Raw genomic sequence first — 26,724 nt, forward strand, 5'->3', positions numbered from 1 at the left:
TCAAGGAGGACTCTCTGTTGGTCTCCAGAGTTTTTGCTCTGTGAAGCTCTCTCCTCTCCAACACTCTGCTTACCTCAATCTTCCTAGAATCTCAGCTTGTCTTTTCAATGCAAGAAGTCTGTGGGTTCTGCCTGGGCTCCCCATTCCCTACACTGAGGCCTTGAAATCCCCCTGTGGCAGGAAGCTGGGGCAATCAGAGGGCCTACCTTGTTTGTTTCCCATCTTTCAGGAATTACTGTCCTTCACTGCCTGATGCACAGTGTCTTGAAAACCATTGTTTCATATATTTTGTCTATTTTTGTTGATGTGTTTTTGTGCATTTTGTGTATTTTTTGACTATTTTTTTTGTTTGTGTATTTTGTGAATTTTTTGTTTCAGGTAAGAAACAGGTATTCTGGTATTCTGCCTTCCTGAAAGTGGAATTCCGTATCCTGTACATTTTTGTTTCCATTCCTCTTGGTATCTCCTCAGTGTACAGTTCTGTGCTGGAGAGGAGGCCTGGTTGTTTGATTTCCAGAGCTCACAGAGGCTCAGGCTATTCTAACCCCTTCGGATTTTACTATGGGCCCCTTGCCCTCATCCACTACTACATTGGACAAAGCCCTCCCGTCTCAATGATGCCACACTCTCCAGCAAATATCTATTGGATATTTTGAGTTTCTCCTGTTCTTGGGTCTGGTTGCTTCTGTCTGCTTTCTCCAGCACAGAAGATGAGACCATGGAGTTCTTGGGGCTATTGATGGATCATTGGCATCCACTTGTATTTTGAGATTTAGGGGGATACCCTGTCACTTAGTTTTGTTGTAAATGTTACCCGTGGGATTTTGTTTTATAATTTAATTGTTCTTCCTGCTTTTACATGGGGATTTGGAGAGATTCAAAAATTATGCTGCTGTTGTCATTTTTCCAGAATCCTGCTGAAATTTCTCAGGAAACATTTATGTTCTTACCACATTATGCATTTCTTTTGGATAATCATTTTTACTAATAGGTTCTGTTTTTTTCCTCCTAAATAATTTAAATTCTTCTATTTTTTGGGCGCCTGGGTGGCTCAGTTGGTTAAGCGACTGCCTTCGGCTCAGGTCATGATCCTGGAGTCCCGGGATTGCGTCCCACATCAGGCTCCCTGCTCGGTGGGGAGTCTGCTTCTCCCTCTGACCCCCCCCCATGCTCTCTCTCTCATTCTCTCTCTCTCTCTCAAATAAATAAAATCTTTAAAAAAAATAAAAATAATAAAAAATAAATTCTTCTATTTTTTTCCCCCTGGAAAGCTGTGGCTGTGTCTTTCTTTTTTCTCTGTCTCCTCTTCCTTCTCTTCCTCTTCCTTTAAAATTTTTTTTCCCAAGAATATGTTCCATCCAACCACACTTTTGGCCTGTTTTTTAAAAGATTTATTTGAGAGAGAGGAGAGAGCATGAGTGGGGGGAAGAGCAGAGGGAGAGATTCTCAAGCAGACTCCCTGCTGAGCACAGAGCCCCAACGTGGGGCTCCATCTCAGGACCCTGAGATCGTGACCTTAGCCAAAACCAAGAGTCAGACACTCAATTGACTGAGCCACCGAGCTGCCCCTTTACCTGTTCTTTTTTTTTTTTTTTTAAATCTCTCCATTTCTATCAGTTTATTCTATTGCTAAGCATTTCACCATCTTCTCTATGGTCATTTTGTCTTGCCAAGTGCAGCTGCTCCAAAGGCATGTGGGGAAATCAGAGAAGGGAGCAGTCCTTCGATATCTACACAGATTAAGACCTACTTAAAAAGCCAGAGGAATTTAAGAACTACAGGCATAGGACGAGAACAATTGACCAGTGCAAGAAAAGAGAAAACTCAGAGACAGATCTATGAGGGCACAGACGGTGACTTGCTATGTGACAGTGTTGGTGTCACCACCCCATGGAGGAAGAATGAACTGTGTTGTAGATGATGTTGAGGAAACTGGCTCACTATAGGGAAAAAAAGAAAAATCAGTCTTCACATCTCACCATGAACAAACAAATGGATGAATAAACTTAATGTGAGCTATGAAATTATAAAGAAAAAAAATTGTAGGAGAATATCTTTGTGACTTAGGAATGAGGAAGGTCTTCTTCAATAACACCTCCCAAACACAAATCATTCAGCAGACTAACTGTTGTATTTATTGCATTAAAATAAGAATATTTCTTAGATAGAGGACACCAAAGACAAAATAATCCAGATGACATATTGGGAAAAGATAGTTGCGGTGTTTAAAACCAACATGAGTCTAATATCTAGATTTGTAAGGAATGTGTATATTTATAAGAAAAAGGCAAAGAACCCAACAGAAAAATGAGCAAAGCACACGAGAAAGCAATTTACAGAGGAGGAAAACAAACAGCTAACATATGTAAAGAGATGCTCAACTCATTAGTTATCAAAGAAGTGCACGTTAAAGCAACAGGGAGACACCGCACGGGGAACACTGGTGAACTGCTGACAGCCTAGTAATTGGTCACCAGCCCAGAACTGGCATGATGGGCACATGCATGGGATAGCTATGGTGGCAAAGAGAGAGACCACGCATTGGGCCAACAGCATCAATCCCCACTTCCCAAGACTGATCTAGCTAGTGCTGCCTCTGAACGTCCAACTTGTTAGCAACAGAGATCAACACTGAGTCCTTGATTTCACACTTTTGAGGAGACTAACTGGCTGTTTGGTGCCCAGTTGGTTGACTACATCAGGTCCTCCCATTGAAAGAGCCAATGGTTCATCCCCATAGGAATGACTATACCAGATGTGAGTTTGCCTTTCTTGCCTGCAAATCTTCAGTCACAGCACTCTCTGGGGTTATGGAATGCTTGATGCACAAGTATGGAATCTCATCCAGCACAGTATTTGGCCAGGGGACTCAACAGTGAGGGAGGTACAGGGGTGGGTCCATGACCCTGGGATCACTGGTTGTATCACATATTGCATCATCCAGAGGGAGCTTTCTGGAACAGTCTTCTAAAGGTGCAGCTGAAGTGCTAGCTTGGAAAAACACTGAAAGAATGGGGTGCCATCTTCCAAAACAGGGTATAATTATATCAATCCAGAGACCAATATGTGGTGCTCTGTTCTCAAGAAGAAGATTCCATGGATCCAGGAATCAAGGGATATATATAGGAATGGCCCCACTGACCACCACTCCTAATGACCTATCAGAGGATTTTGTGCTGTCAGTGCAACTCTGGGCTCTTCAGTGTTGGAGGTTCTGATCCCAAATAGAACAGATTCTTGCCAGGTGATAAAAGCAAGGGTGTCACTGAATTACGAACTGCTGTGAGGCACTGAACTTCCTGTGCCCAGGGACCAGCAAGTAAAAGGAGCAGTTATGCTGGTGGAGATAATTGACCCTGCTCAGCAGGAGGAGGTCTGGCTGCTTCTACACACTAGGAGCAGGAAGGAATACGGTATGTCTGGAACCTAGGGGACCTACTTTGTGGACCCCTGGTCCTCTTTTGCCCTATTGTAACTGTGAGCAGACACATGCTGCAACCCTGAACTGAGAAAGGGTATGACTATCAAGGACTCAGGGACTAGAAGGTTGTGAGTTGCACAACTAGCTAAACTACCAGCATGTGATAAGGTGCAGCTGAAGTGCTAGCCCTTTGGGGGTGAAGGGAATTCCGAATGGATGTTGGAGGAGGGAGTGGATGAGTTGTAGCCCTGAGGTCAACTACAGTGACAGCGGCTGTGTGGTTCATCCTTCTAACCTCCTTCTTAGTAGTTTCCCTCGGGAAGAAAGGCCCCTGGGAAACGTGGAAGCACTGCTCCCTGAAACTATGTGGAGAAGTAGATCTGTACAGCTCAAGGGGTGCACTGGCAGCCATGGGGATGTGCCTCAAGGACACCCAACCAGAGGATGCCTACGTGACCAAAGGACCAGCTACTGCTCTGTGAAATGCATCGCTGAGCTGTGCTTAGGCGACTCTTCTGTGGGCTTCTAGTGACTGATGTAGCAAGAATCCCGAGTAGACCCGTTCCTGGGAGATACAGCCCTCCTCTAATGGCTGACTGGTTTGAGGACTCTCTGATGGCCCTGCTGAACCTGCCATGTAGACAAGGACAACTGTCAGCAAGGTGGCTCAGGACACTTCCACCCAAGCTTCTCAGACTCCCACTGGGATTTTCCAGCTTTCCAGCCTCATACAGCAACCTTCTTATTTTCTTTCACACAGGCATTTCTGCTAATAAAAATTCTTGTATAATTAATCTGGTCCTGTGTCTGCTTTTTGGAGGACCTGAACTGACATAGCTTGTACAGGAGGGGTAAGGAAGGGAAGAGTGAAGAATGACCCCTTGATTTCCTGATTTGGGTACAGGGTGCATGGTGAAGCTGTTAGGCACTGAGATGAGGGAGACCAGGAGGCTCCATTTACGGAAAGAAAGCATAACAAGAGGACAAACAAGAGGTGTGTGGAAGGACAAAAGGAAGGGAAGGCAGAGAGTTCTCAGGTAAGGAGGACAATTACACCCATTATGGGTTTCTATTGCAAATGAAGTTGTCCTTTCCCCCACTGGAGGCCTGGGTTCAATTCTTCAAATCTTAAGACAAGTTCCAAACTCACCGATGGCTCAAAAATAGATTCTTATGAAATATATGAAAGGAAATCAGAGAAAACTTACTATGGGGTTTCTTTCCAGTCATTTGGGCTGCTATCACAAAACACTGTAGACCTGTGGCTTAATCAGCAGACATTTGCTGTTCACAGTTCTGGAGGCTGGGAAGTCCAAGCTCAGGGTGCAGGTTGGGTTCCTGGTGAGGATCCTTTTCCTGGTTTATATATATCTTGCCTTCATCACATGGTTTTTCCTTGGTACATGCTCAGGGAGAGAGAGATCTCATCTTCTTCTTCTTAAAGGATGCCAACTTCATAACCTCATTTAAACCTAATTCCCTCTGAAAGACCCCACCTCCAAAAACCATCACAGGGGGATTAAGGCTTTAACATAAGAATTTTGGTACTGGTTGGGGGCGGGGCACAAACATTCAGTCTATAACAGTTTCTTTCAGCCAAATTGGGAAGTGCTGATTCTCATGGCCACTCAATCATTAGAAAGTTCCTGTGCCATGTGGACACTCGGCACAGGTGGCTCCAAAGACGTTCCCAAATCCTTGTAGGAAGAAGAAATGAAATACTGACTTACAGAGTGTAATAGCAAAGCGCCTTCAGTCTTCCACCCTCGGCCTGGTCCACTGTTTGCTGTGGGCTTCTTGCAGATTCTGTTCTTTAGCTTGAAATTCTGGTGTTTGGGGCACAACTGTTTCACTGAGAACAATTATTTTCTCTCATCTCCCTGCCTTTATCCCCATCTCTTCTTTTACTTGCAAGTACAGTTTTAAAAAGGCAGGAAGTGATGTGTAGATACAGTAATTTCCAGAACAAACCCAGACACACATTCTTGATGGCTACGTAAAATTTTGTCAACAGGAGCATATTTAACTGGTATGGCTGAATGGAGAACAAAGAGCAGTATTTCCAGAAACACAAAGCTAGAACAATTTTCTTAAACATGCAGAATAGTTCAAAATATTGCCCCGGGACAAGGGGATCTTACTCTGGCACGAACTCACTGATCTTTAGTAAAAACATTTTTTTTTTCAAGATTTGATGTTGATAATGTCGCTCCTTAATGTGCTTCAATGATTCTCCCATGGGTTCCCAAGTGTTAGGTTATGGATCATTTCTCACTCTGCAGTGAACTGCCTCTGTCCAGCTATCTCCTCACTATTCATATAAACCCAACACTCCAGTCTTTGTTCCAGCTTCAGAACAATGGTGAAAGAAATTAACAACGTTGATCAGATATCACCATATTGATTTTGTCCTATTGGTAGTTGAATGCTTTAACAAATTTATCAGTCCGACTTGATCAACAAATAAGTTAAAAACTGGAACTGTGGTCCCCACAGTTCCAAAGTAAATAGGACAAGTATTGTGGGCTTGCATATTTCCTTCTTACAGTCAATCAGAGTTCAAATAAGCTACAGAATTGAGAAGTGTACTTTCCACGTGTAATTCAATTCAACAAACATTTATTGTTAAAAATGCCTTTACCTTTTCCTTCTCAATACAGTGAGTCCTTTATGGCAGAGGGAGTTGAGGCCCAAACACGGAACTACTTACAGTTGAAGTTATCAGAAGTTATCCACAGGGCTAGAGTGTTGGGGAAATTTCTGCTGTAGTTCTGTGGTTTTCTTCCTGGTACTGCTTTTTATTTTTTATTTTATTTTATTTTTTTGGTACTAATTCCAAACATCCAAAGAATAGCATTGTAAAATCCAAAGAACACTGGACTCAGAGTTTTTTCCGTCCTGTTCATTTCTTTGGGTCTATAGCAATCCACATTTCCTAAGGTCTTATTACTTAGCAGCAAGCACCAGGCTTCATAGTCCATGGGACTGACCAAGTAGGGCTTACATTGCAACAGGGGAAGTAAAAAATCTTTCACAAGTGGTAGAAACTCCTAGGAAAGTGGACACTACCTAGATGCCCACCTGACTGTCACCAGTGTATTCGGACCCATCCACTCCTCAAAGGAAAATAGTTCTTTTGTACGTGTCTACTCAGATATCTACATCGGGGTCCTTAGGGGCTGCTTGGCTGGTTGGAGAAGGCCTGCGATTGTGTGGTGAAGATATTTTGATGAGTTTTGAACAGAGTTAATGTCACAAAGGGTCAAAGAGCAAGGACATTCCTGATGTGACACGTAGGAGAAGCTATGGATAGGTGGCATCCAGGTAAAGGGACTGCTGCAAGCCGTGACCCCAGGGTTCAGGGTCTCACGAAGTCCACCCTTGAGCCTCTGGTTAGGAGCTGCTGCTGGGGCATCTGACCACAGACACAGAAGGTTAGCGTGGTCCAGCCAGAGAGAACAGAAAGGGGAGCAGAAGGAAGGAAAGGCAGTTCTGCTCTTGAGGGAAGAGGAAAGACTGAAGGGATGGATCTGGGGGCCCTGGGAGGTTTCTGATAGAGTGGCTCAGGTGACAGGAGACCCCCTCAGAGGGACTTAGAAAGGACCTCACGCTGGGACCCTAAAAGACACCCCCCCCCCCCAGGTACCAGTGACCCACTGCTGGCTTCTGCACATGACTCATCCCCTCTCACACAGGGCCGAGGATTTCCTTTTTCAAGGTTTACTGGGAGATAGATTTTGTTCATCTGGAAACAACAACTTAATGTTTGTCATCAGGGAGTCCAAATGCCATCTACAGTCATCATGTTCTTTTTGTCTCTTCTTCGCCGCGGTGGACAGTGAGCGTTGCATCTTTGCCTTCCAGAGAGCTCTTTCACGCTCCCCGTGGGCCTGCAGTCAGTTATCTTCCAGAGCGCACGAGGGAGCCGAGGCTCCAGGCAGACTGGGGGATTGTCCTGGTGCCCTCAGCCTGGGCTGGGTAGAGGCAAGACTCTAAGCTCAGTGTTCTTTCCATCATACCCTCTCCTTAGTTCTTGGGCAGACAGGTCTTACTTTTTGTGCTTTAGGATTTCAGGGCATCACCAATGCATACTTTCATCCCTGTGATAAAGACCACCAACTACTTCTCTGTTCTCTGACTCGATCACTTGTTCAGTGATTTTGGCCTCTGTGCAAGCAGTTGGAAGGCATTAGGGTATGTGAGTACCTGAGACACGGGATGTATCTAGGAAAGTATCGCTCCCCCCAAACAGAGCCCTCTAGTTACCCCAGAGTGGGGAGCAGGAGCTCTGCTCTCCCCTCCCCTCTGCAAGGAAAGGAAACCAATCTATCCAATGCTAGGGAACTCTGGGAAGATGCCAAGCCATGCTGAACCTAGAATTCCTAGTTTCAGAGAATAAATTCAGTTGCGAAGGAAGAGGTGTGTGTGGAGACCCAAAGAGCTATCCTGGGGAGCCTTGGGCACATGGGAACAGGAAGCCATAGACGAGTGGGACCGGTTTACCTTCCTTGATGTAGGACCTGCTATGTCAGGATCCAAAGTCTGCTCAGGAGGGGACCTCCCTGTTCACACCAGAGCATCCAGGGGGAACTGTGGATACCTGATCGTGGCTGGGAGAAGGCTCTGGACTGAAGACAGGTGACTCCCTGAGCAAAGGATGGCTCCAAAGACGATTACTAAGTGCTCCTGTCTGGGGTGCTGGGGAGTGACACTGACTTGGGAGATGTGGGGACTGCCCCATCAGTGGAGGCTGATGAAGCTGACCTCCTGAGACTGACAGGCAGTTCGCACACCAAAAGGGGGACCTGAGGGCAAAAGCGCCCTTCCTAAACCCATGTCACTGAAATCAGGGAATCAATTCCCTTTCCAGATCACCAGGCCCTTGGACTACTGGGGTTTGTCCATTGCTTCTTTGTGGTGATGCTTTGCTTTTCTTTTCATCGAACCTTGTGTTTGCAAAGTTAGAATCAATTTATAGGGTTGTCTAGTGAGGAAACTTTCCCATGTCTCTGCCCATGATTTCGACTGAAGCGAACTGCCTAGGTGCACGATCTGCCGGTTCAATCAGTGAAGCCCCCAACTTTGGCGGGGGGCACCAATAACCACAGAGGCACTCTGGACTTCATTTGGCTTACTTGTTGCTGTAGCTTTTGGTATCTTTGGACAAAACTGGCCATGTTCTAATTGGAAAATGGAAAATGACTCATTAATGGATCCATAGATTATAATGGTACCTTATGATTAGATTTGTTTTGTAAAAGAGATATTTGGGAATTAGGTCTATAACGTCCTCTCCACAAATATTAGTGAAACAAAGGCTTAATTTTGGTGGCATCTTGTTTGTGTATATGTGTCCATATGTGTTATAAATGTGAGATATTTTCTCTACCTCCGGATGGCATTGCTAAAAATTAATTTCTGAAAGAGCTCTTTTTATTTGGCTTAAAGGCAAACACTTGTAAAAATTGGGCATTCTAAAACTCAGAAAGGTAAGAACTAATCCAAATGTTTTTCAAGTTCATGTGATCTGGGATAATCTTTGATAAATTAAAATTCAAGTCTGTTGGTTTAATTAAAATAGACAGGGTTGCTGGAGGGGAGAGAGGTGGGGGCAATGGGGTAACTGGGTGATAGACATTAAGGAGGGCACGTGATGTAATGAGCACTGGTTATTATATAAGACTGATGAATCATTGGCCTCTTCCTCTGAAACCAATAATACATTATATGCTAAATAAATAAATAAATAAAATAAAATAAGGCTCCTACCCTTCCAAAAAAAATAAAAATAAAATAAAAAAATAGACATGTCTTTAGAGTTGTCAACATTAAATTTAAAACTTTTATTTTACCAAGGTTCACTAAAGGTCAAATAAGCTTGTTATCTCTGTTGCAATTTGTCAGCAAAGATGATTTAAAATAATGGTTGATTTTGTCTGTCTCATGAAGTATTCATGGGTAATTGTTAAAAGCAAATAAGTTGAATAAATAGTTTTTAAATAAGGTAAAATACTGAAATATTAGTTACTAAACATAGGTTTATTTGCTTTTGCCTCTTATTACAGAGAAACTAAAGATAAATTTGGGTCTGTTTATAAACATGTATTATGCCTTATTGAAAATTGTACTATGAAAAAACACATTTTTAGAAATTATGAAATATATCCATAAATTGGCCAATTTAAAAAATTCTGATGTTAACAGGCAGCTCCTAATTGGTTACTACTTAGTTTTCACTAGAGACTGAGGTTTTTAAGAATTAAAATTCTGATAAATGTGATTGAGACTGTTGGAAATAATATGGAAAGCAACTCTGTAGGTAGGAAAGTGAGAGATACATTTTGTATAAAGAATGAGGACACATTTTTGTTGAGGAAAAAACATAATTTAGTCCTGAAATGAGACTGGTTGTTTAGAGAGGAAAACGTTAGGACAAAGTCTAAATGGAAAAAGAAAGTTATAAAAGTTTCGTGAAGAATGGGTAAAGAAGATGTGGTCCATATATACAATGGAATACTACTCAGCTATCAGAGAGGATGAATACCCAACTTTTACATCAACATGGATGGGACTGGAGGAGATTATGCTAAATGAAATAAGCCAAGCAGAGAAAGTCAATTATCATATGGTTTCACTTATTTGTGGAACATAAGGAGTAGCATGTAGGACATTAGGAGAAGGAAGGGAAAAATGAAGGGGGGAATCAGAGGGAGAGACGAACCATGAGAGACTATGGACTCCGAGAAACAAACTGAGGGTTTTAGAGGGGAGGGGGCTAAGGGGATGTGTATTAAGGAGGGCACGTATTGAATGCAGCACTGGGTGTTATACGAAAACAATGAATCATGAAACACTACATCAAAAACTAATGATGTACTGTATGGTGACTAACATAACGTAATAAAATAAAATAAAATTAAAAAAATAAAAGGTTCGTGAAGGAGAATCTTTGGAAAGTAATTTTATGCATGGTCAAGACTAAGATTGGAATGAATGAATTTTAAAAGTGCACTAGTGTAAGATTGGAATTTGGTTTTTCTCTCAGTTAAAAAGACTAAGTTTGGGCGCCTGGGTGGCTCAGTTGGTTAAGCGACTGCCTTCGGCTCAGGTCATGATCCTGGAGTCCCTGGATCGAGTCCCGCATCGGGCTCCCTGCTTGGCAGGGAGTCTGCTTCTCCCTCTGACCCTCCCGACCCTCCCCCCTCTCATGCTCTCTCTCTCTCAGTCTCTCTCTCTCAAATAAATAAATAAAATCTTTAAAAAAAAAAAGAAAAAAAAAGACCAAGTTTTCTTGGATTGTTGGTCTGCTCTTGATAAGAAATTATGAGCGAAGTTTTTTTTTTTCTTTTTCTGCCCAGAAAAAACAAAGATGTTTTGTCTTCATCAGTTTTTTTTGATTACTTAAGAAAATTAAAACTTCTCAATATTAAAAGAGCTAAATTTTGTTAACAACTATGTATGCTGTATTTGCTTTTAGAATCTCTTAAGGCCACCTTTGTTAAACAGATTAATTAAGGTTTTCTTTTTTTGGATTAATTACGTTTTAGGTTTTGTAATGATCTGTAATCTTATTTAGGCATGTGCTTTAGAAATCTCTGAGGTTTTTAACAAACTTCTCCCAAATTCAAATTCTAAATGGAGTCTTTTTGACTAATTAGAGTTGTTTATTTGGTATGTTAAGTTACATGGGAAGCATTGTCAAACAAATGATGATAAACCTTCTTAAGTTATATTGTGTGGGTAAATGCTATAACTGTTGCAAAAACTATATAAAAAATTCCTAAAGCTTTAATATGTCCTGGTATAATGTCATCACTTGAAATTCTACTTATGGAAATGTTGTGTGTCACAAAAATAACCAAATTTCCTTGTCAGCTGCATTCTGATACACTCCCATCAGACTTTCAACCACGGCCATTTTTGAGTTTTTTTGTCATTGACAGTTATTGTCCTGATGCTCTTGCAAATGTGTTTCGGCCTCAAGGAGACTCATGAAAAGGACTGTTGATAAACACAGGTCTCTGATATCTTTAAGATCATAAAACTAAACTGGGTAAGAATCTCTAGAACTAATGGAAAAACTGCATTCAAACAGAACAAGAGTGAATAACATGAGACTAAGTGAAGTGAAAAAGATGATTATAGGTTTTATGAGTCTTGTTTAAACATTGCTCGTTCTCTAATGTTTGCTCTTTCAGATTTAAGGAAACCTTTTCTCTTAAGGTATCTATGAGTTAATAAGAATTTGATAAAATATTTCTTTGTAAGCAAATAAAAACAATTATCTTTTCTCCCTATCTGAACCCTCCGGAATTCAGAAACCCTGAGTATTCTTTCTCTCGTGGCAATTATAGTCATTTACATAAATCCAATGAGAATCTGTTCTCCTTGTAACAGGACACCATTGAAAACATTGGCTGTATTACCAAGGCTTTAACTGGAATGTCATATTTGAGAAACACATGCGTAGACTCAGATATGACTGGAGAGCTTTAAGGAGTGAAGGTGGCTTTATGGAGTCAATAAAGCCCCTTGGAAATACTGGCCTAATACCTTGCTTATAGAGTTCCCAGGAGCCTTACCAGGTGAGTAAAGAATGTCACTTCCTGGCAGGTACAGGAACCTCAGGATATTTTGGGGACCACAGGAAGAGAGGAATTCCCCCAAATCTCCAGGTATTGTAGGTGAGTCTATGGCACGTATTTGGCTTGGCTTCTGGCCTTGAGAGGCTATTAAAAGTTCAATGTGAAATTCCTAGTAAAAAGTTCCAGCAAAAGCAGATTTTTTAAAAAAACCCATATGGTCAATCATTATTCTTGCTGTAAATTAATTAGGCCAAATTTGTTAAAAATGGACTTTTTTTTTTTCAAATGAATTAGTTTTAATTTGGCTATCTTTGACAGAAATGAGGGTGCTTTTAGGGAGAAAAATTAAATTGCAACAGCACACCATTGTAGATGTTAGATTCTAGTTCTGATTAATTGACTTCAAATGTTTGTTGTGTGCCTATAAAATTGGGCCAGATCCTGAGTCCTTCTGGTTTCCTCAAATACCTGGCTATGACTCTCCAAAGAAGGTTTTTAAGTTTCTCCCATTCTCTTGACTTGGAAACCCTGAGAACCAAAAATGTCCGTTTCCCTGAAGCCCTGCAAACTGAAGCTAGACAACCTGGGGCAAACTTCAGAAAACTTTCTACCATAGCTCATGTAGTGATGTTCTCCATGCCTGTTGCTTTCTGGGCCACTCAAAAGGATGAATGATTATTTTCCTGTTTTGAATCGTCCTCAGATTCCTCAGATAAACCCTAGTGAATGCATTTTTCTTTTTACTATTACTGTACTTGATTTGATCCTATTTTTTTTTTTTGAGGATTTAAAAAAATCTAATCTTAGTTCTTTTTACTATTACTGTACTTGATTTGATCCTATTTTTTTTTTTTTTTTGAGGATATCCTCAGGGTGATATTCATGGCTCATTTTCTTGTGTGCCATCTTTATCAGGTGTTGTGAGTGTATTTTTGTAATGAGTTGTGTTGCTTTAAAGGAGCGGGCCAGGAGAGAGACGTAGACATGCTGAAGGAGCTCCAGCATTCCCTGTTGGTCATCCTGTTGCTTGTCTGTGTCTTCTTCTACCAGCTGAATGTGAAGTCCCGCTGTCTCTTCTCCTGCCTTCCTCCCCAAAAGTCCCAGCAGGACCTGGAAACCCTCCTGGGCCATGGGCGCGGCATTGTGTTCATAGAGACCTCAGAGAGAATGGAGCCAACTCCGCTGGTCTCTTGTGCTGTGGAGTCTGCTGCCAAGATTTACCCTGGGCAACCCGTGGCGTTCTTCATGAAGGGTCTCTACAATACCACACAGCTGCCCTCAAACACTACTTACCCAGGCTTTTCCCTCCTCTCAGCAATAGACAATGTTTTCTTCTTCCCTTTGGATATGAAAAGGCTGTTTGAAGACACACCGTTGCTTTCATGGTACACTCGCGTAAGTATTCGGAGAATCTTAGGAGGTCAGCGTTGGGAGGGACCGCAGAAAAGGGGTCCCATCTGCTCATTTTGTGGATAGGTAAACTGAACACAAGGACTCAGTGTCAGAGATGGGACTAGAACCCAGATCCTGGTCTTCTTTCTACAGCGTTGAGTCCTGATTCAAATAAACAGGAGAGACTTAAGTTAGGTTCATCTCGAGCCTTGTGTCTTACGCCTCCAGCTTTATTTCTTAGAATAAGGTTTCTTTTGAGACTATTCTTAACTGAATGAGTTTCTAGATCCTTTCTGGGGGTATAACCACTTATTTTTCATTTATTTAAACCCACCTATGTTAATTTTTTTTGCATCTGAGTGGGAACCTAGGCAATATTTAATTTGAAAATGATATGAATAGAAAATTCGTGAAGGATCAGGAGGAGAGTGCTGCTATATGAGATCGGATTATATTAAGATATGACCAAGAAACTCCTGGAGCTCTTGAGAATTTTGTAATCTTCATCTTAGTAACATAGCATAATAAGGAAATAATATTTCAATTAAATATTTCTCTCACAGAAGACCCACGATTGGATAATTCTTAAGGAAATTACAGTAGAACCACTCAATAACTTCACTATGAAGGCGTTAGCTGTGACATCTTATGAAGACTACAATGCAATATGGAATAAATACACTTACGTTATAATGTTAACTGTAATTGTTTTAGCTATGTACCCCCCCCCAATCTACGTGGAAGAAAACAACCTGAAGAAAATAACACAACACACGGTAATAGTAGGTGTTTTTGTGTGATTGGATTAGGAGTGCATTTAGTGATGAGAATATGTTCATTTTATAAAGAAAATTATTTTAAAAACTCCAAAATAATTTAAAAATCGACATCCAAATAATACCATTTGCTGGCCATGTAAAATCCTTTCTAAGTTCTAAGCGTAGGCTAGACCAAAAGGCAGCAAGCATTTTCTCTGTAAAGAGCCAGATTGTAAATCCTTTAGGCTTTGCAGGCCAAGAGACAATAGTGAGGCCACTGTGCACCTTCTTGTGTTAGTTCCCTGTGGCTCCTGCAACAGAGGACTAACACACCGGGTGACCTAAATGGCAGACATTGGTTCTCTTACGGTTATGGAGGCCACAAGGCCCAAATCCATTTCCCTGGGTGGATGTCACGGTGCTGGCAGGGGCCCAGTTCCCAGGGAGGCGCTAGGGAAGAATCCTTCCTGTGAAGATCTGCACATCCCCTTTTCCTGTGTGTGTGTGTGTGTGTGTGTGTGTGTGTGTGTGAACTTTCCCTCTACATCTGTCTTTAAACGATACTTGTGATAGCATTTAGGGCTCATCAGGACAACCTGGAATAATCTCCCCATCTCAAGATCCTTAATGTAATCACATCTGCAAAGACCCCTTTTCCACATGTGGTGACATTTATACGTTCCAGGCTTTCGGGCCTGAGGTCTTTGAGTGGCCATTACTCCGTCTACGGTCCTGCAGGGAGGACACACTAGCACCTAGGTTCTGCCAGCTAGAGGCATTTCTGGACTAAGTGACAGGCCTGAGGGGGCGGTGGCTAGTTGTACTCTTGGCCCCATGGGACTTCTAGATCCTAGTGTGCCCATCTCTTCTCCTGAAGAGCCTGGAGTTCTCAAATTGAGGCTCATCAGGAGGTAATGGATCAGCTCACCATACTGAGATTTCACCTGCAGCTGCCCGCACAGAGTCCCCAACAAATAGGCAGCGACCAGCACGAGCCCCTGGGAGGCAGTAGGGCAGGCCACGGGCCAGGGATGCAGGCCTGGAGGGGACACGCTGGAGAGGTCCCTGTCACTCTCAGGGCTAGCCTGCTAGAGGGTTCCAGGAGGACTAAACAAGCAGTGTGTTGGCCTGCTTTCCCCACACCTGGGCTAGTGAACATTAGCTTAACTGTGCTTTGCTCCTTGGACAAATAAATCTCTGCTCCGATTGTCTTGGAAGATGCTGCAGATTACACACCACCCCCCCTTTTTTCCCCTCGCAGACTAATCATGTACATGAGGAGATGAAAGTTTCTGTAGTTTTGAACTAAAGAAACGTTAATTTTATTCAACCCAGCATTTTCCAAACTTATTTGAGCATGGACGCCTCTTTCGGTAAGACATAAATGTTTTCTTGGAGCTAATGTCCCATAGGACATAGGTCCTCTGAGCTGTATGTCAATTTTACAGTGTTGAGTTTTAGGAACAAGGTGGGCCCTGGGACACATCTGACCACTTCAACAGCCTTTCCTAACTTGCCTCTGTGCTTCTGCCCTTGCCACCTCCCAAGTGCCGTCCCTGTCGGTTCTCCACATAGCAGCCAGCATGACCTTTTTAAGACTAAGTCAGATCACATCACTCCTTTCTTCCAAACCTTCCAAATAATTTCAGTCTTCACCCCAGCCTATGTGATCTGCCCTCCCTCTCCACCCATCCCTCTCTGTCCTCATCTCCTATCCCTCTCCTTCACTACTCTGCTTTGGCCACACTGCTTCCTTTCTGTTCCTGCACACGGAGAGTGTGCTCGTAGCTCAGGGCCCTTGCACTTGCTGTCCTTCTACCTGGAACCCCCTTCTCTTGAGATATCGGCATGGTTCAGTCATCAACTTCATTCAGGTTTCTATTGGAAGCCAAGATAAGATAGGGCTCCATTCTGCCCCCTTCACAGTCCCCTTATCCAGCTTTTTTTCCTTTGCAGTCCTTATGAACACCCAACATATTATACATTGATGTGTTTATTGTCTATCTCCAACCAGTAGGGATTTTTATCTGTTTACTGCTATCTCCTTAGCAACTATAACAGAGCTTGGCACATAGAAAGTAAGCCTTCCATGAATATTATCAAAGGAATTAACTAGTGAAAGAAGACATACATGCATTTTAAGAGTCTTCTACCAATTTCTCAAAGAGCATACATATTGATCTATTTACAGTTTCCTAGTGTATCTTTTCTTTATCAGTTTTTAGCATTTTTAGGACTCAAGAAATTCTTCACAGTTTCGTATTTATGGTTAATGTACACCCTGCTGAAGATGACTCAAAGGGTTTATTGTGAAATCCCTGCTGGGTTTCTTCTTTACCATTCCACTGCTTCAATTTTTTTTTTAAAAGCAAATTCACAAAATCCTTAAAAGCTGCTAAAATCTTCCTGTTGTCACTGATTGCTATAAACTTTTCACTTGAAGGCAAATTTTTGGGTGGAGGTAAGTTTGGTGAATTTGCAAAATTGGGCTTTTGTGCAGTAGATTTTTGAGAAGCTGGCTTGCTTCCTTCTCCTCAGCCGCCCTGGGCTGGCCTCCCTTTGGGACACCTCGCCCTTTCCTGCTGCTACTGTGGCTGATCTGCTCCTGTTCTTGCAGATCAACGCCAGCATGGAGAGCAACTGGCTTCACGTCAGCTCAGATGCGTCCCGCCTGGCCATCATCTGGAAGTATGGCGGCATCTACATGGATACTGATGTCATCTCCATCAGGCCCATCCCCGAGGAGAACTTTCTGGCTGCACAGTCTTCTCGCTACTCTAGTAACGGGGTGTTTGGGTTCCTCCCCCACCACCCCTTCCTGTGGGAGTGCATGGAAAACTTTGTTGAACACTACAGTTCAGAAATTTGGGGCAATCAGGGTCCTGATTTGATGACGAGGATGTTGAGACTGTGGTGCAAACTTGGAGACTTCCAGGAAGTGAGTGACCTCAGGTGTTTGAACTTGTCCTTCCTACACCCCCAGAGATTTTACCCCATCTCCTACCCGGAGTGGAGGCGCTACTATGAAGTCTGGGACAGAGACCTGGGCTTCAATGACTCCTACGCCCTGCATCTGTGGAACTACATGAACAAGGAAGGAAGGACTGTGGTCAGAGGAAGCAACACGCTGGTGGAGAACCTCTGCCGTAAGCACTGTCCTAGGACTTACAGGGACCTGATTCAAGGCCCAGAGGGCTCGGGGACTGGGCCGCTGGGTCCAGGTAACAAATAGAGCCAGCACTGGGTTGCTGCTGCTGTGTCGTAGGACTGGACGCTTCCTGGAGTGGCAGCTTTCGGTTCATGCCCACGTTGCCTGGAGGGTGGGGGCTTACCCGCATATCAGTAAGGATCAGCTTTCTCTGTCTGTAGTAGAAAAACCCCAAAGACCATCGGTGTGTAAAATAGAGAAGCTTCTTTCTCTCTCATGTAAAAGAAGTCTGAAGGTAGGTGATTCGGCGGTGGTGGGGGTGGGTATGGTCACTGCGGTCATCGGGGACCTAGGTTTCTTGCATCTTTTTGTTTGTCATTTGCCATCCTTAGTGTCCATAGCCCACGGTCTATATGGTTGCTTGATCTCCAGCCCATTATGTCTGCATTTCTGGCAGCAGGAGGAAGGAAGGAGGAAGGTGTACCTCCTTTATTTTATGGAGACTTCCTACAAGGCCCTTATAAGGCTTGCCCCTACATCTCACTGGTCAGAGTGTACCTGCAAGAGAGGCTGAAAAATTTAAGGAGGAAGAGAAAATGGGTGTTAGGAGAGGCAGCTAACAGTTTTGCTACTTGTTAAATTTACTTCTGTAAGATTAATTTTAGGACCTGTTAGAGAATTGACTGGGGAAAAAGAGACTTGATTTCTGGTCCTGATTTTGATGTTCATTAATGCATTCAGTCAGTGAGCATTAACTGAGTGCCTTTGGTGTGCCGAGCACTGATTTAGCTGCTGAAGATACAGCTGGATCAAGCAGACAATGTTCCGTCTTGGTCAATCTGGGCTGCAGTCGCCAAGTATCATAGACTGGGTGGCATATAAACAACAGAAATTTACTTCTCACAGTTCTGGAGGCTGGTAGTCTAAGATTAGGGTGAAGATCCTCTTCCGGTGGCAGAGGGCACTTTTCTTGTTGAATCTTCATATAGTGGAAAGGGTCAAGGGAGAACTCTGGGGTCTCTTTTATAGAGGAACTGATCCCCCTCATGAGGGCTTCACCCTCATGACCTAATTACCTCCCAAAGGCCCCACCTCCTAATATCATCACATTGAGGGGTAGGATTTCAACATATGAATTTTGGGGAGACATGAACATTCAGCCCATTATAGGTCCCTCGTACTTATCCTATGACTGGCCACATCCCCCTCTGATACCCTCTTGCTTTTCCCAGGGTGTTCTGCTGTTCCCTATCCTACCTCAATTGGCTCATAAAAGCAAATCACAAATTCTAATTTTTACAAACCACTTCCCCTTTAACGGTCACATAAAAATTTACCTCCTCTTTCCAGGAAGTGTGAGAATCAATATTTCTTCTACAAATATTCATCAACCAAGATTTTCTAGTACTTTCCTTTTGATAGTTGGCTTTACGGGAAAAATAGTTTCTATTTTTTCCAAATATAAAAATACGATGATTTTTCAAACTACATTCTCCAACCCCCCATCCCCTTTCATTTTGATATTTCCCCCTTTGGGAATCACTGCTCTGACAGTCTTATTAAAAATACTCACAAGTCATGTCTCCTGCCCAGCTTCATTTATGCCTGGCTACTTGCTCTGGATTCTTAGTTATCTGATACCATGGTCAGATTTTGGGGCCTGCTGTTCCTCCTCACAGCTGAACCCCTGCTGGTTTTCAGCTCTCCTGATTGTCCCCACAGGGGAGGATTTTCAGGGCCAGCCCTTTCAGGGAGGAAAGTCACACACATTGGATCTCATTTCTACATCTGGATAATACATGATAGATGGTTCTCCAACTAACATTGCCAAAGGTTTTGAAGGGATAGGAATAGCTTTAATATTTCTTTCCTTTTCTTTTTTTTAGAGAGAGAGAGAGAGAGTGCATGCGTACCCGTGAGAGCAGGATGGGGGTGGGAGGCAGAGGGAGAGGGAGAGGGAGAGAGAATCTTAAGCAGGCTCCATGCCCAGCGCAAGCCAGAGGTGGGGCTCAAACTCACCGCCCTGAGATCATGACCTGAGCTGAAATCAAGAGTCCAATGCTTAACCGACTGAGTCACCCAGGCGCCCCAGGAACAGTTTTAATGTTTCAAAAATATATGAGTTGTTTCATGATGGGACCAAATAGGTCAATCTGAATGTCATATATTTTTATTTTATGTGGGGCTATGATTATATGAATTCATTGTGTTAATGTTGATAATTTGATGTTTATAGGGAGATTTACCTGACAGTAAAATGTCTCTGTTTAATAAAATGTGGGAAATAAATTAATAATGTATTGCTTAAGAAGTACAGTTTGTTTCATAGAAAAGGGTAGTGAGGGGGGTGGAGCAAAGGGTTAAAGCTGTGCGTAGTAAGAAGTGTGGGATTTCTGGGGCTCCAGATGGCGCTGGATTCCTTCTGGCCTTTTCTGTTAGTCTGTGCCACAATTATGTCACGATAGACTTTGGAAATAGGCCATGCTGGTGGCTTCTCTATATTAATTTTTTTTCCTCCAAATTCCACATTCATTCGTAGAATTTCAAACAACAAGATTGTATAGAGCAAAGGGTGAAAATGCCTCTTGTACCATGTCAAGTTTGGTATGTCTCTCTCTCTTTTTCTCTGCGTGTATAGCGTGCTATCGGTAAGAAGCTTTGGTCACAAGCCTTCCAAGTATTTCCAGCTAGCACCTTGTCTGCCCTAGCTCTTCCCTCCAGCACCCCCACAATGCAGTCAGTAAAGGGTTAAGACTGGCCCCAGCAGGCTGTCTAGTTTCCTGCTCTAGGGCTAGTGCCTGTGCAAGTCTAGTAGTTAAATATTTGAATATCACCCCTGAATTTCTCATATGAGTTTTTATTTTTTATTTTCTTTATTTTATTTTTTTAAAGATTTTATTTATTTATTTGACAGAGATAGAGACAGTGAGAGAGGGAACACAAGCAGGGGGAGTGGGAGAGGGAGAAGCAGGCTTCCTGCTGAGCAGGGAGCCCGATGCGGGGCTCGATCCCAGGACCCTGGGATCATGACCTGAACTGAAGGGAGATGCTTAACCCACTGAGTCACCCAGGTGCCCCCTTATATGAGTTTTTAAAAAACATACTATTATGTCAGTTGTTTTTCACTTTAACAATATGTATTTTGGATACCTTTTTTCATTAGCACAACTTATTCTTCATAATGGTTGCAGAATGTTTCATTTTAGGATATATATCATAATCTATTTAATGAATACCCAACTGGTGGACATTTAAGTTGATTCTAATTCTAATAGTGCATGTAAAAGCTCTGATTCCTGCATTTTTGAGGACTTTACATTTTCATATGTGGTGCCAAATTATTTAAAAAAAAAAAGCTGTTTGAAATTGCCCATTTTCCCATCCTTCACCAATGCCAAAAATCTATCTATTTATTTATTTTTATTTTTTTAAATTTTTATTAACATATAATGTATTATTTGTTTCAGGGGTACAAGTCTGTGATTCTTGAGTCTTACACAATTCACAGCATTCACCATTGCACATACCCTCCCCAGTGTCCAACACCCAGCCACCCCATCCCTCCCACCCCTCTCCACTCCAGCAACCCTTAGTTTGTTTCCTGAGATTAAGATCTCTTATGGTCCGTCTCCCTCTCTGGTTTCGTCTTGTTTCATTATTTCCTCTCTTCCCCTATTATCCTCTGTCTTGTTTCTCAAATTCCACATATCAATGAGATCATATGATAATTATCTTTCTCTGATTGACTTATTTTGCTTAGCATAATACCCTCTAGTTCCATCCACGTCATTGCAAATGGCAAGATTTCATTTTTTTGATGGCTGCATAATGTTCCATTGTAAATATATACCACATCTTCTTTATCCATTCATTTGTCGATGGACATCTAGGCTCTTTCCATAGTTTGGCTATTGTGGACATTGCTGCTATAAACATTGGGGTGCACATGCCTCTTCGGATCACTACCTTTGTATCTTTGGAGTAAATACCCAGTAGTGCAATTGCTGGGTCGTAGGGTAGCTCTATTTTCAACTTTTTGAGGAACCTCCATATTGTTTTCCAGAGTGGCTGCACCAGCTTGCATTCCCACCAACAGTGTAAGAGGGTTCCCCTTTCTCCGCATCCTCGCCAACATCTGTCGTTTCCTGACTTGTTAATTTTAGCCATTCTGACTGGTGTGAGGTAGTATCTCATTGTGGTTTTGATTTGTATTTCCCTGATGCCAAGTGATGACAGGCACTTTTTCATATGTCTGTTGGCCATTTGGATGTCTTCTTTGGAGAAACCAGAGACAAAGAATCTGTACTCAAAAAACTATAGAATACTCATGAAAGAAATCAAGGAAGACACAAAGAAATGGAAAAATGTTCCATGCTCATGGATTGGAAGAACAAATATTGTGAAGATGTCAATGCTACCTAGAGCAATCTACACATTTAATGCAATCCCTATCAAAATACCATCCACTTTTTTCAAAGAAATGGAACAAATAATCCTAAAATTTGTATGGAACCAGAAAGGACCCAGAACAGCCAGAGAAATGTTGAAAAAGAAGAACAAAGCTGGTGACATCACAATTCCGGACCTCAAGCTCTATTACAAAGCTGTCATCATCAAGGCAGTATGGTACTGGCACAAAAACAGACACATAGATCAATGGAACAGAATAGAGAGCCCAGAAATGGACTGTCAACTCTGTGGTCAACTCATCTTCGACAAAGCAGGAAAGAATGTCCAATGGAAAAAAGACAATCTCTTCAACAAATGGTGTTGGGAAAATTGGACAGCCACATGCAGAAGAATGAAACTGGACCATTTCCTTACACCACACACAAAAATAGACTCAAAATGGATGAAAGACCTAAATGTGAGGCAGGAATCCATTAAAATCCTTGTGGAAAACACAGGTAGCAACCTCCTCAACTTCAGCCGCAGCAAATTCTTCCTAAAAACATCGCCAAAGGCAAGGGAAGCAAGGGCAAAAATGAACTATTGGGACTTCATCAAGATAAAAAGCTTTTGCACAGCAAAGGAAACAGTCAACAAAACCAAAAGACAGCCAACAGAATGGGAGAAGATATTTGCAAATGACATATCAGATAAAGGGCTAGGATCCAAAATCTGTAAAGAACTTATCAAACTCAACACCCAAAGAACAAATAATCTGATCAAGAAATGGGCAGAAGACAAAAATCTATTTAATTTTAACCAATACAATAGTTTAAAAAATGTATTTAATTGTCACATTAATTTTGGTGAGGCTTAGTGTTGCACATGCTTAATAATATATATTCTCTTAATCTGTGAATTACCTAATATATTTCGTCCTCTTTTCTATTGGGTTGTTTTTCTATTTCTTATTGACTTGTAACCACCCTTTGTATATCAAGGTCACAAACATTTTTAATATTTTAGTTGCAGGTTTTTTTTCAGTTTGTCCCAGTCTGCCATGCCTTGGGTTTATTTCTAGACTCAGAGAGTGGGTCCTGGCTAGGCTGACTGTGCATTTTTCATTTTGCAGAAGAGAAAATCTTTTTCCTGAGAAAGGAGATCTCTTCTTAAGTGCATCAGTGTCCTTCAAAGAGATGTTTTCAGGGAATGGGCTAGAGTGTAGATTGTGCCTAGGGAAGAGGTCCGCCCTCGGCATCAGCCAATTCTTGACATGTGAGAGTGCAGGCCTCTTGTCGCCAGATCCTTAGATTTTTCAAGAGAAATCAGCAAACCAGATTTTTATGTAAAATCTCCCTTTGACTATATACCTGTCTATACATCAGCACTGTGAAAACCCAACAATATACTTTTGACCTAAAATTACCTCATTTACCATGCATGGCCAGCATCTGGGAGATGCTGGGAGATCTGCCCCATACACCTCAGATGTCCTTCCGGAAGCTGGAGCTGGCTTCTGAGCTGTGATGCCAACAGCTGACGGCAGAGAGCACTCCTCTTGTGGGCCGCCTAGGCTCTACAGTCCACCTTCAGTCAGCAGTCTGTCCCACTGTCTCCTGACACATCCCTAAGTGTAGGAAGGAGACACACTGTGATGGTGTGTGTGCTGAGTCAGGGACTGGGTGTCTGTCACTGGCTGAGGAAGGGGTGAGAGGCTACGGGGCCAGATGAAAACCATAGGTATTGAGAACCCACCCTTTTCTCCTCCCATCCAATAGTTATGGCCCAGCTGCTCATGGTGACAGTGATGTTCCCTGGACTAGCCATTTAGGGTCAGTCTCCTTCGGCATGTTCCTGCATCACGGACTATCTCCCTGTCCCCAGCGGTGCTGCCAACCCTTTTGTGTGCTGTGGCAGAGGTGGTACAGGAGAGTGGGACGGCTCCCCAGTGCTAGGTGACCTAGTCCATTATAAACCCGTGGTATCCTTTGGAATCTAGAACAGAGCCTGCACACAGTAGGCACTCGATAACTCTTGGCTGTGCTGAATGTTGAAGTGTGGCCCAGTGAGGGAAGGATGTGGAGGTTCCGTGCGTGGGAAGCCTTGGTCAGCTGAACATGGAATTACTGAACATTTGGAATTACTGACCAGGTAGATGAAGCTGTACGCCAAGTTCACTTTCTCACAACAACCCTGTAAAGGAGGGCACCCCATTTACAGATAGGGAAATTGAGGCTGGTGTAAATGACACATACAAACACACACAGGTCCCATCAGAGCTACTTCCTGCACACTTTGGGGATACAGTGGGGAGAGAGCTGAGAAGCAAATGTTCCAAGCCTCCACAGATTTCACATTTGACTGAACTTGAGAGGACACATCACTGACTGCCAGGCCCCTGGAAATACTTCAGCTAATTTGGTTCTCATAATGACCCTGCTAGATAGAGTTTATTTTTCCCATTTTATAGAAGGGTTAAGTGATTTTTTCCAGGGTTACATAGTTTGGGAATGTGGAAATATAAAACGTATCTTTTTAAAAATTTTAATTCCAGTAGAGTTAACATTCAGTGTTATATTAGTTTCAGGTGTACAATATAGCGATTCAACAATTCTGTACATGACTCCGTGCTCATCACAAGTGCACTCCTTATCCCCTTCACCTATTTCACCTGTCCCCCACCCACCTCCCCTCCGGTAACCATCAGTTTGTTCTCTATAGTTAAGAGTCTGTTTTTTGGTTTGATTCTTTCTCTCTCTCTTTTTTTCCTTTGCTCGTTTGTTTTGTTTCTTAAATTTCACATATGAGTGAAATCATATGGTATTTGTTTTTCTCTGACTGACTTACTTCTCTTGGCTTTGTACTCTCTAGCACCATCCATGTTGTTGCAAATGGCAAGACTTCATTTTTTTTTTTTTTTTTTTACTCTTAAGGCATTTATTTATTAAAACGTTCTCTGCCAAGATTTCACATTAGCTTAAAATTCAAATCAGTCTTTACATTTCTCTACTGAGGTTTCCACCTCAGTGTATCACATGAAAACACCTTCTCCAGCAATCAGTGTTACCAACGTCCACACGGTGAGCCCCACGGTCAGCCTCTTTGTTCCCTAGGTGACCCAACTAGATGTTAATACTGCTCTGCTACAGGGTAAAAGCTCCTAACTCAAACTCATTGGAAAAGGGGTGAAACTTCTGCAAAGTGCACTTTAAGAAGAGGTACTGTTTGCTCATGAAAAGAAACCAGTGAGTCCTCTAAGAATAACAAAAGGGGGTATTTACAGTTAAGCACATGATTTGGAGTGAAGAATTCGGATGTTGCTCTGCTGGTCCAGGCCGTTAATACTCTTCTTGCTGCTCCTGTGGGCCCCCTTCATCAGGTATCACAAAGCCTTCATCTGTGGCATACAGAATGTCCACGATCCTCTGCAATACCAGGTTGTTTTCCCCCTCGTTCTCCTGGCACATCAATTCAATGTTCCTTAGCTTTCCAAAGTAGAAATCTCTTTCTTTCTCCAAGTCTTCGATGGTAAGTTTCAATACGTTGACCTGTTGCATCAATTCAGCTGCTTCGTCATCCCCGTTGCCCACACCAGGATTCTTTCGCACCACACCCGGGCCAGCCTTGGTTGCAGTAGTTCTGTGTGTTGCAATGGACCTCTGTGGAGCTGTGCTGCTAGAGCTGAGAGGTTTCTTCGGTTTGTTCAGAGCTGGAGCAACAAGGGAGGGAGCCACTGCCATTGTCTGGCAGCTACGGGGTCATAGTCTTTTCCATCATAGTTTGCATCAAAAAACTTCTTGAAGCACTGAACAAATTCAAAACTGTCCTGAAACTTTCCTTTTACTAATTTGTCCACAGAATTATTTTGTCAACACCCATTCTTTTAAAACCTGCTTAGTATTTTGAAGTTCTGGATGTATTCATGTTCTAGCTTAGCCTGGAATTTCACTTTCTTCAAGGCAATGGAGCCAGGGAACAGTATGTCCATAAACTGACAGTAGGCAGCCCCTGAGCACAACTGTTTGATCTTCGTCAGATTCAGCTGCAGAGACTCATTGATCCAGGCCAGCATGTCATGTCGACTTAGGTTATCACTGGTGACTGACGTTGAATATGTGTTCACTGCCATCTTCGGCTCTCGGTGGGACCGCGTCCACGGCCTGTGCCCGGCTTCGGTTCTGTCTTCGTCTCGTACAAAACCCAAGACTTCATTCTTTTTTATGGCTGAATAATATTCCATTGTAAGTGTGTACCACCTCTTTATCCATTCATCTATCGATGGACACTTGGGCTGCTTCCATAATTTGGCTATTGTAAATAATGCTGCAATAAACATAGAGATGTGTATGTATCCCTTTGAATTAGTGTTTTTGTATTTTTTAAGTAAATACCCAGTAGTGTAATCATAGGGTAGTTCTATTTTTAACTTTTTGAGGAAGCTGCCTACTGTTATCCACAGTGGCTGCACCAGTTTGCATTCCCACCAAGAGTGCCGGAGGGTTCCTTTCTCTCCACATCCTCAACAATTGTTGTTTCTTGTGTTGTTGACTTTAGCCATTCTGAAAGGTGTGAGGTGATATCTCATTGTGGTTTTGATTTGCATCTCCCTGATGATGAATGATGTTGAGCATCTTTTCATGTGTCTATTAGCCATCTGGATGTCTTCTTTGGAGAAATGTCTGTTCATGTCTTCTGCCTAGTTTTTGATTAGATTATTTGTTTTTAGGATGTTGAGTTGTATCAGTTCTTTATATATTTTGGATACTAACCCTTTATTGACTATGTCACAGGCAAATATCTTCTCCAACTCAGTAGGTTGCCTTTTAGTTTTATTGATTGTTTCCTTCACTGTGAAGAAGCTTTTTATTTTGATGTAATCCCAATAGTTTATTTTTGCTTTTGTTTCCCTTGCCACAGAAGACCTATCTAGAAAAATGTTACTACAGCTGATGTCAGAGAGATTGTTGCCTGTGCTCTCTTCCAGGATGTTAAGGCATCTTTGACTCTAAAGCCTTGACTCTTTGCTCCCCT

The 26,724-nt window shown here is 42.4% G+C and overlaps 1 protein-coding gene and 1 pseudogene across 1 annotated transcript; one reads left to right on the top strand and one right to left on the bottom strand.

Annotated features, from left to right (window-relative positions):
- The first annotated feature begins 12,990 nt into the window (after positions 1 to 12,990).
- A4GNT (alpha-1,4-N-acetylglucosaminyltransferase) lies at positions 12,991 to 17,388 on the top strand. The gene is made up of 2 exons (XM_036080942.2): positions 12,991 to 13,401; positions 16,774 to 17,388. Exons 1-2 carry the CDS (start codon positions 12,991 to 12,993, stop codon positions 17,386 to 17,388), a joined length of 1,026 nt encoding a protein of 341 aa, XP_035936835.2.
- A 7,643-nt stretch (positions 17,389 to 25,031) lies between these two features.
- LOC118528526 (microtubule-associated protein RP/EB family member 1 pseudogene) lies at positions 25,032 to 25,885 on the bottom strand (annotated as a pseudogene).
- Between the last annotated feature and the right edge of the window lie 839 nt (positions 25,886 to 26,724).

This window comes from Halichoerus grypus, chromosome 1 (genome assembly GCF_964656455.1).
Source record: "Halichoerus grypus chromosome 1, mHalGry1.hap1.1, whole genome shotgun sequence".
Classification (NCBI taxonomy): Eukaryota; Metazoa; Chordata; class Mammalia; order Carnivora; family Phocidae; genus Halichoerus; species Halichoerus grypus.

Bases quoted from the DNA above. Each gene is read 5' to 3' on its own strand.
- A4GNT (XM_036080942.2), top strand. From the start codon at position 12,991: ATGCTGAAGGAGCTCCAGCATTCCCTGTTGGTCATCCTGTTGCTTGTC. The intron at 13,402-16,773 runs GTAAGTATTCGG...CTGTTCTTGCAG, and splicing joins TGCTTTCATGGTACACTCGC to ATCAACGCCAGCATGGAGAG.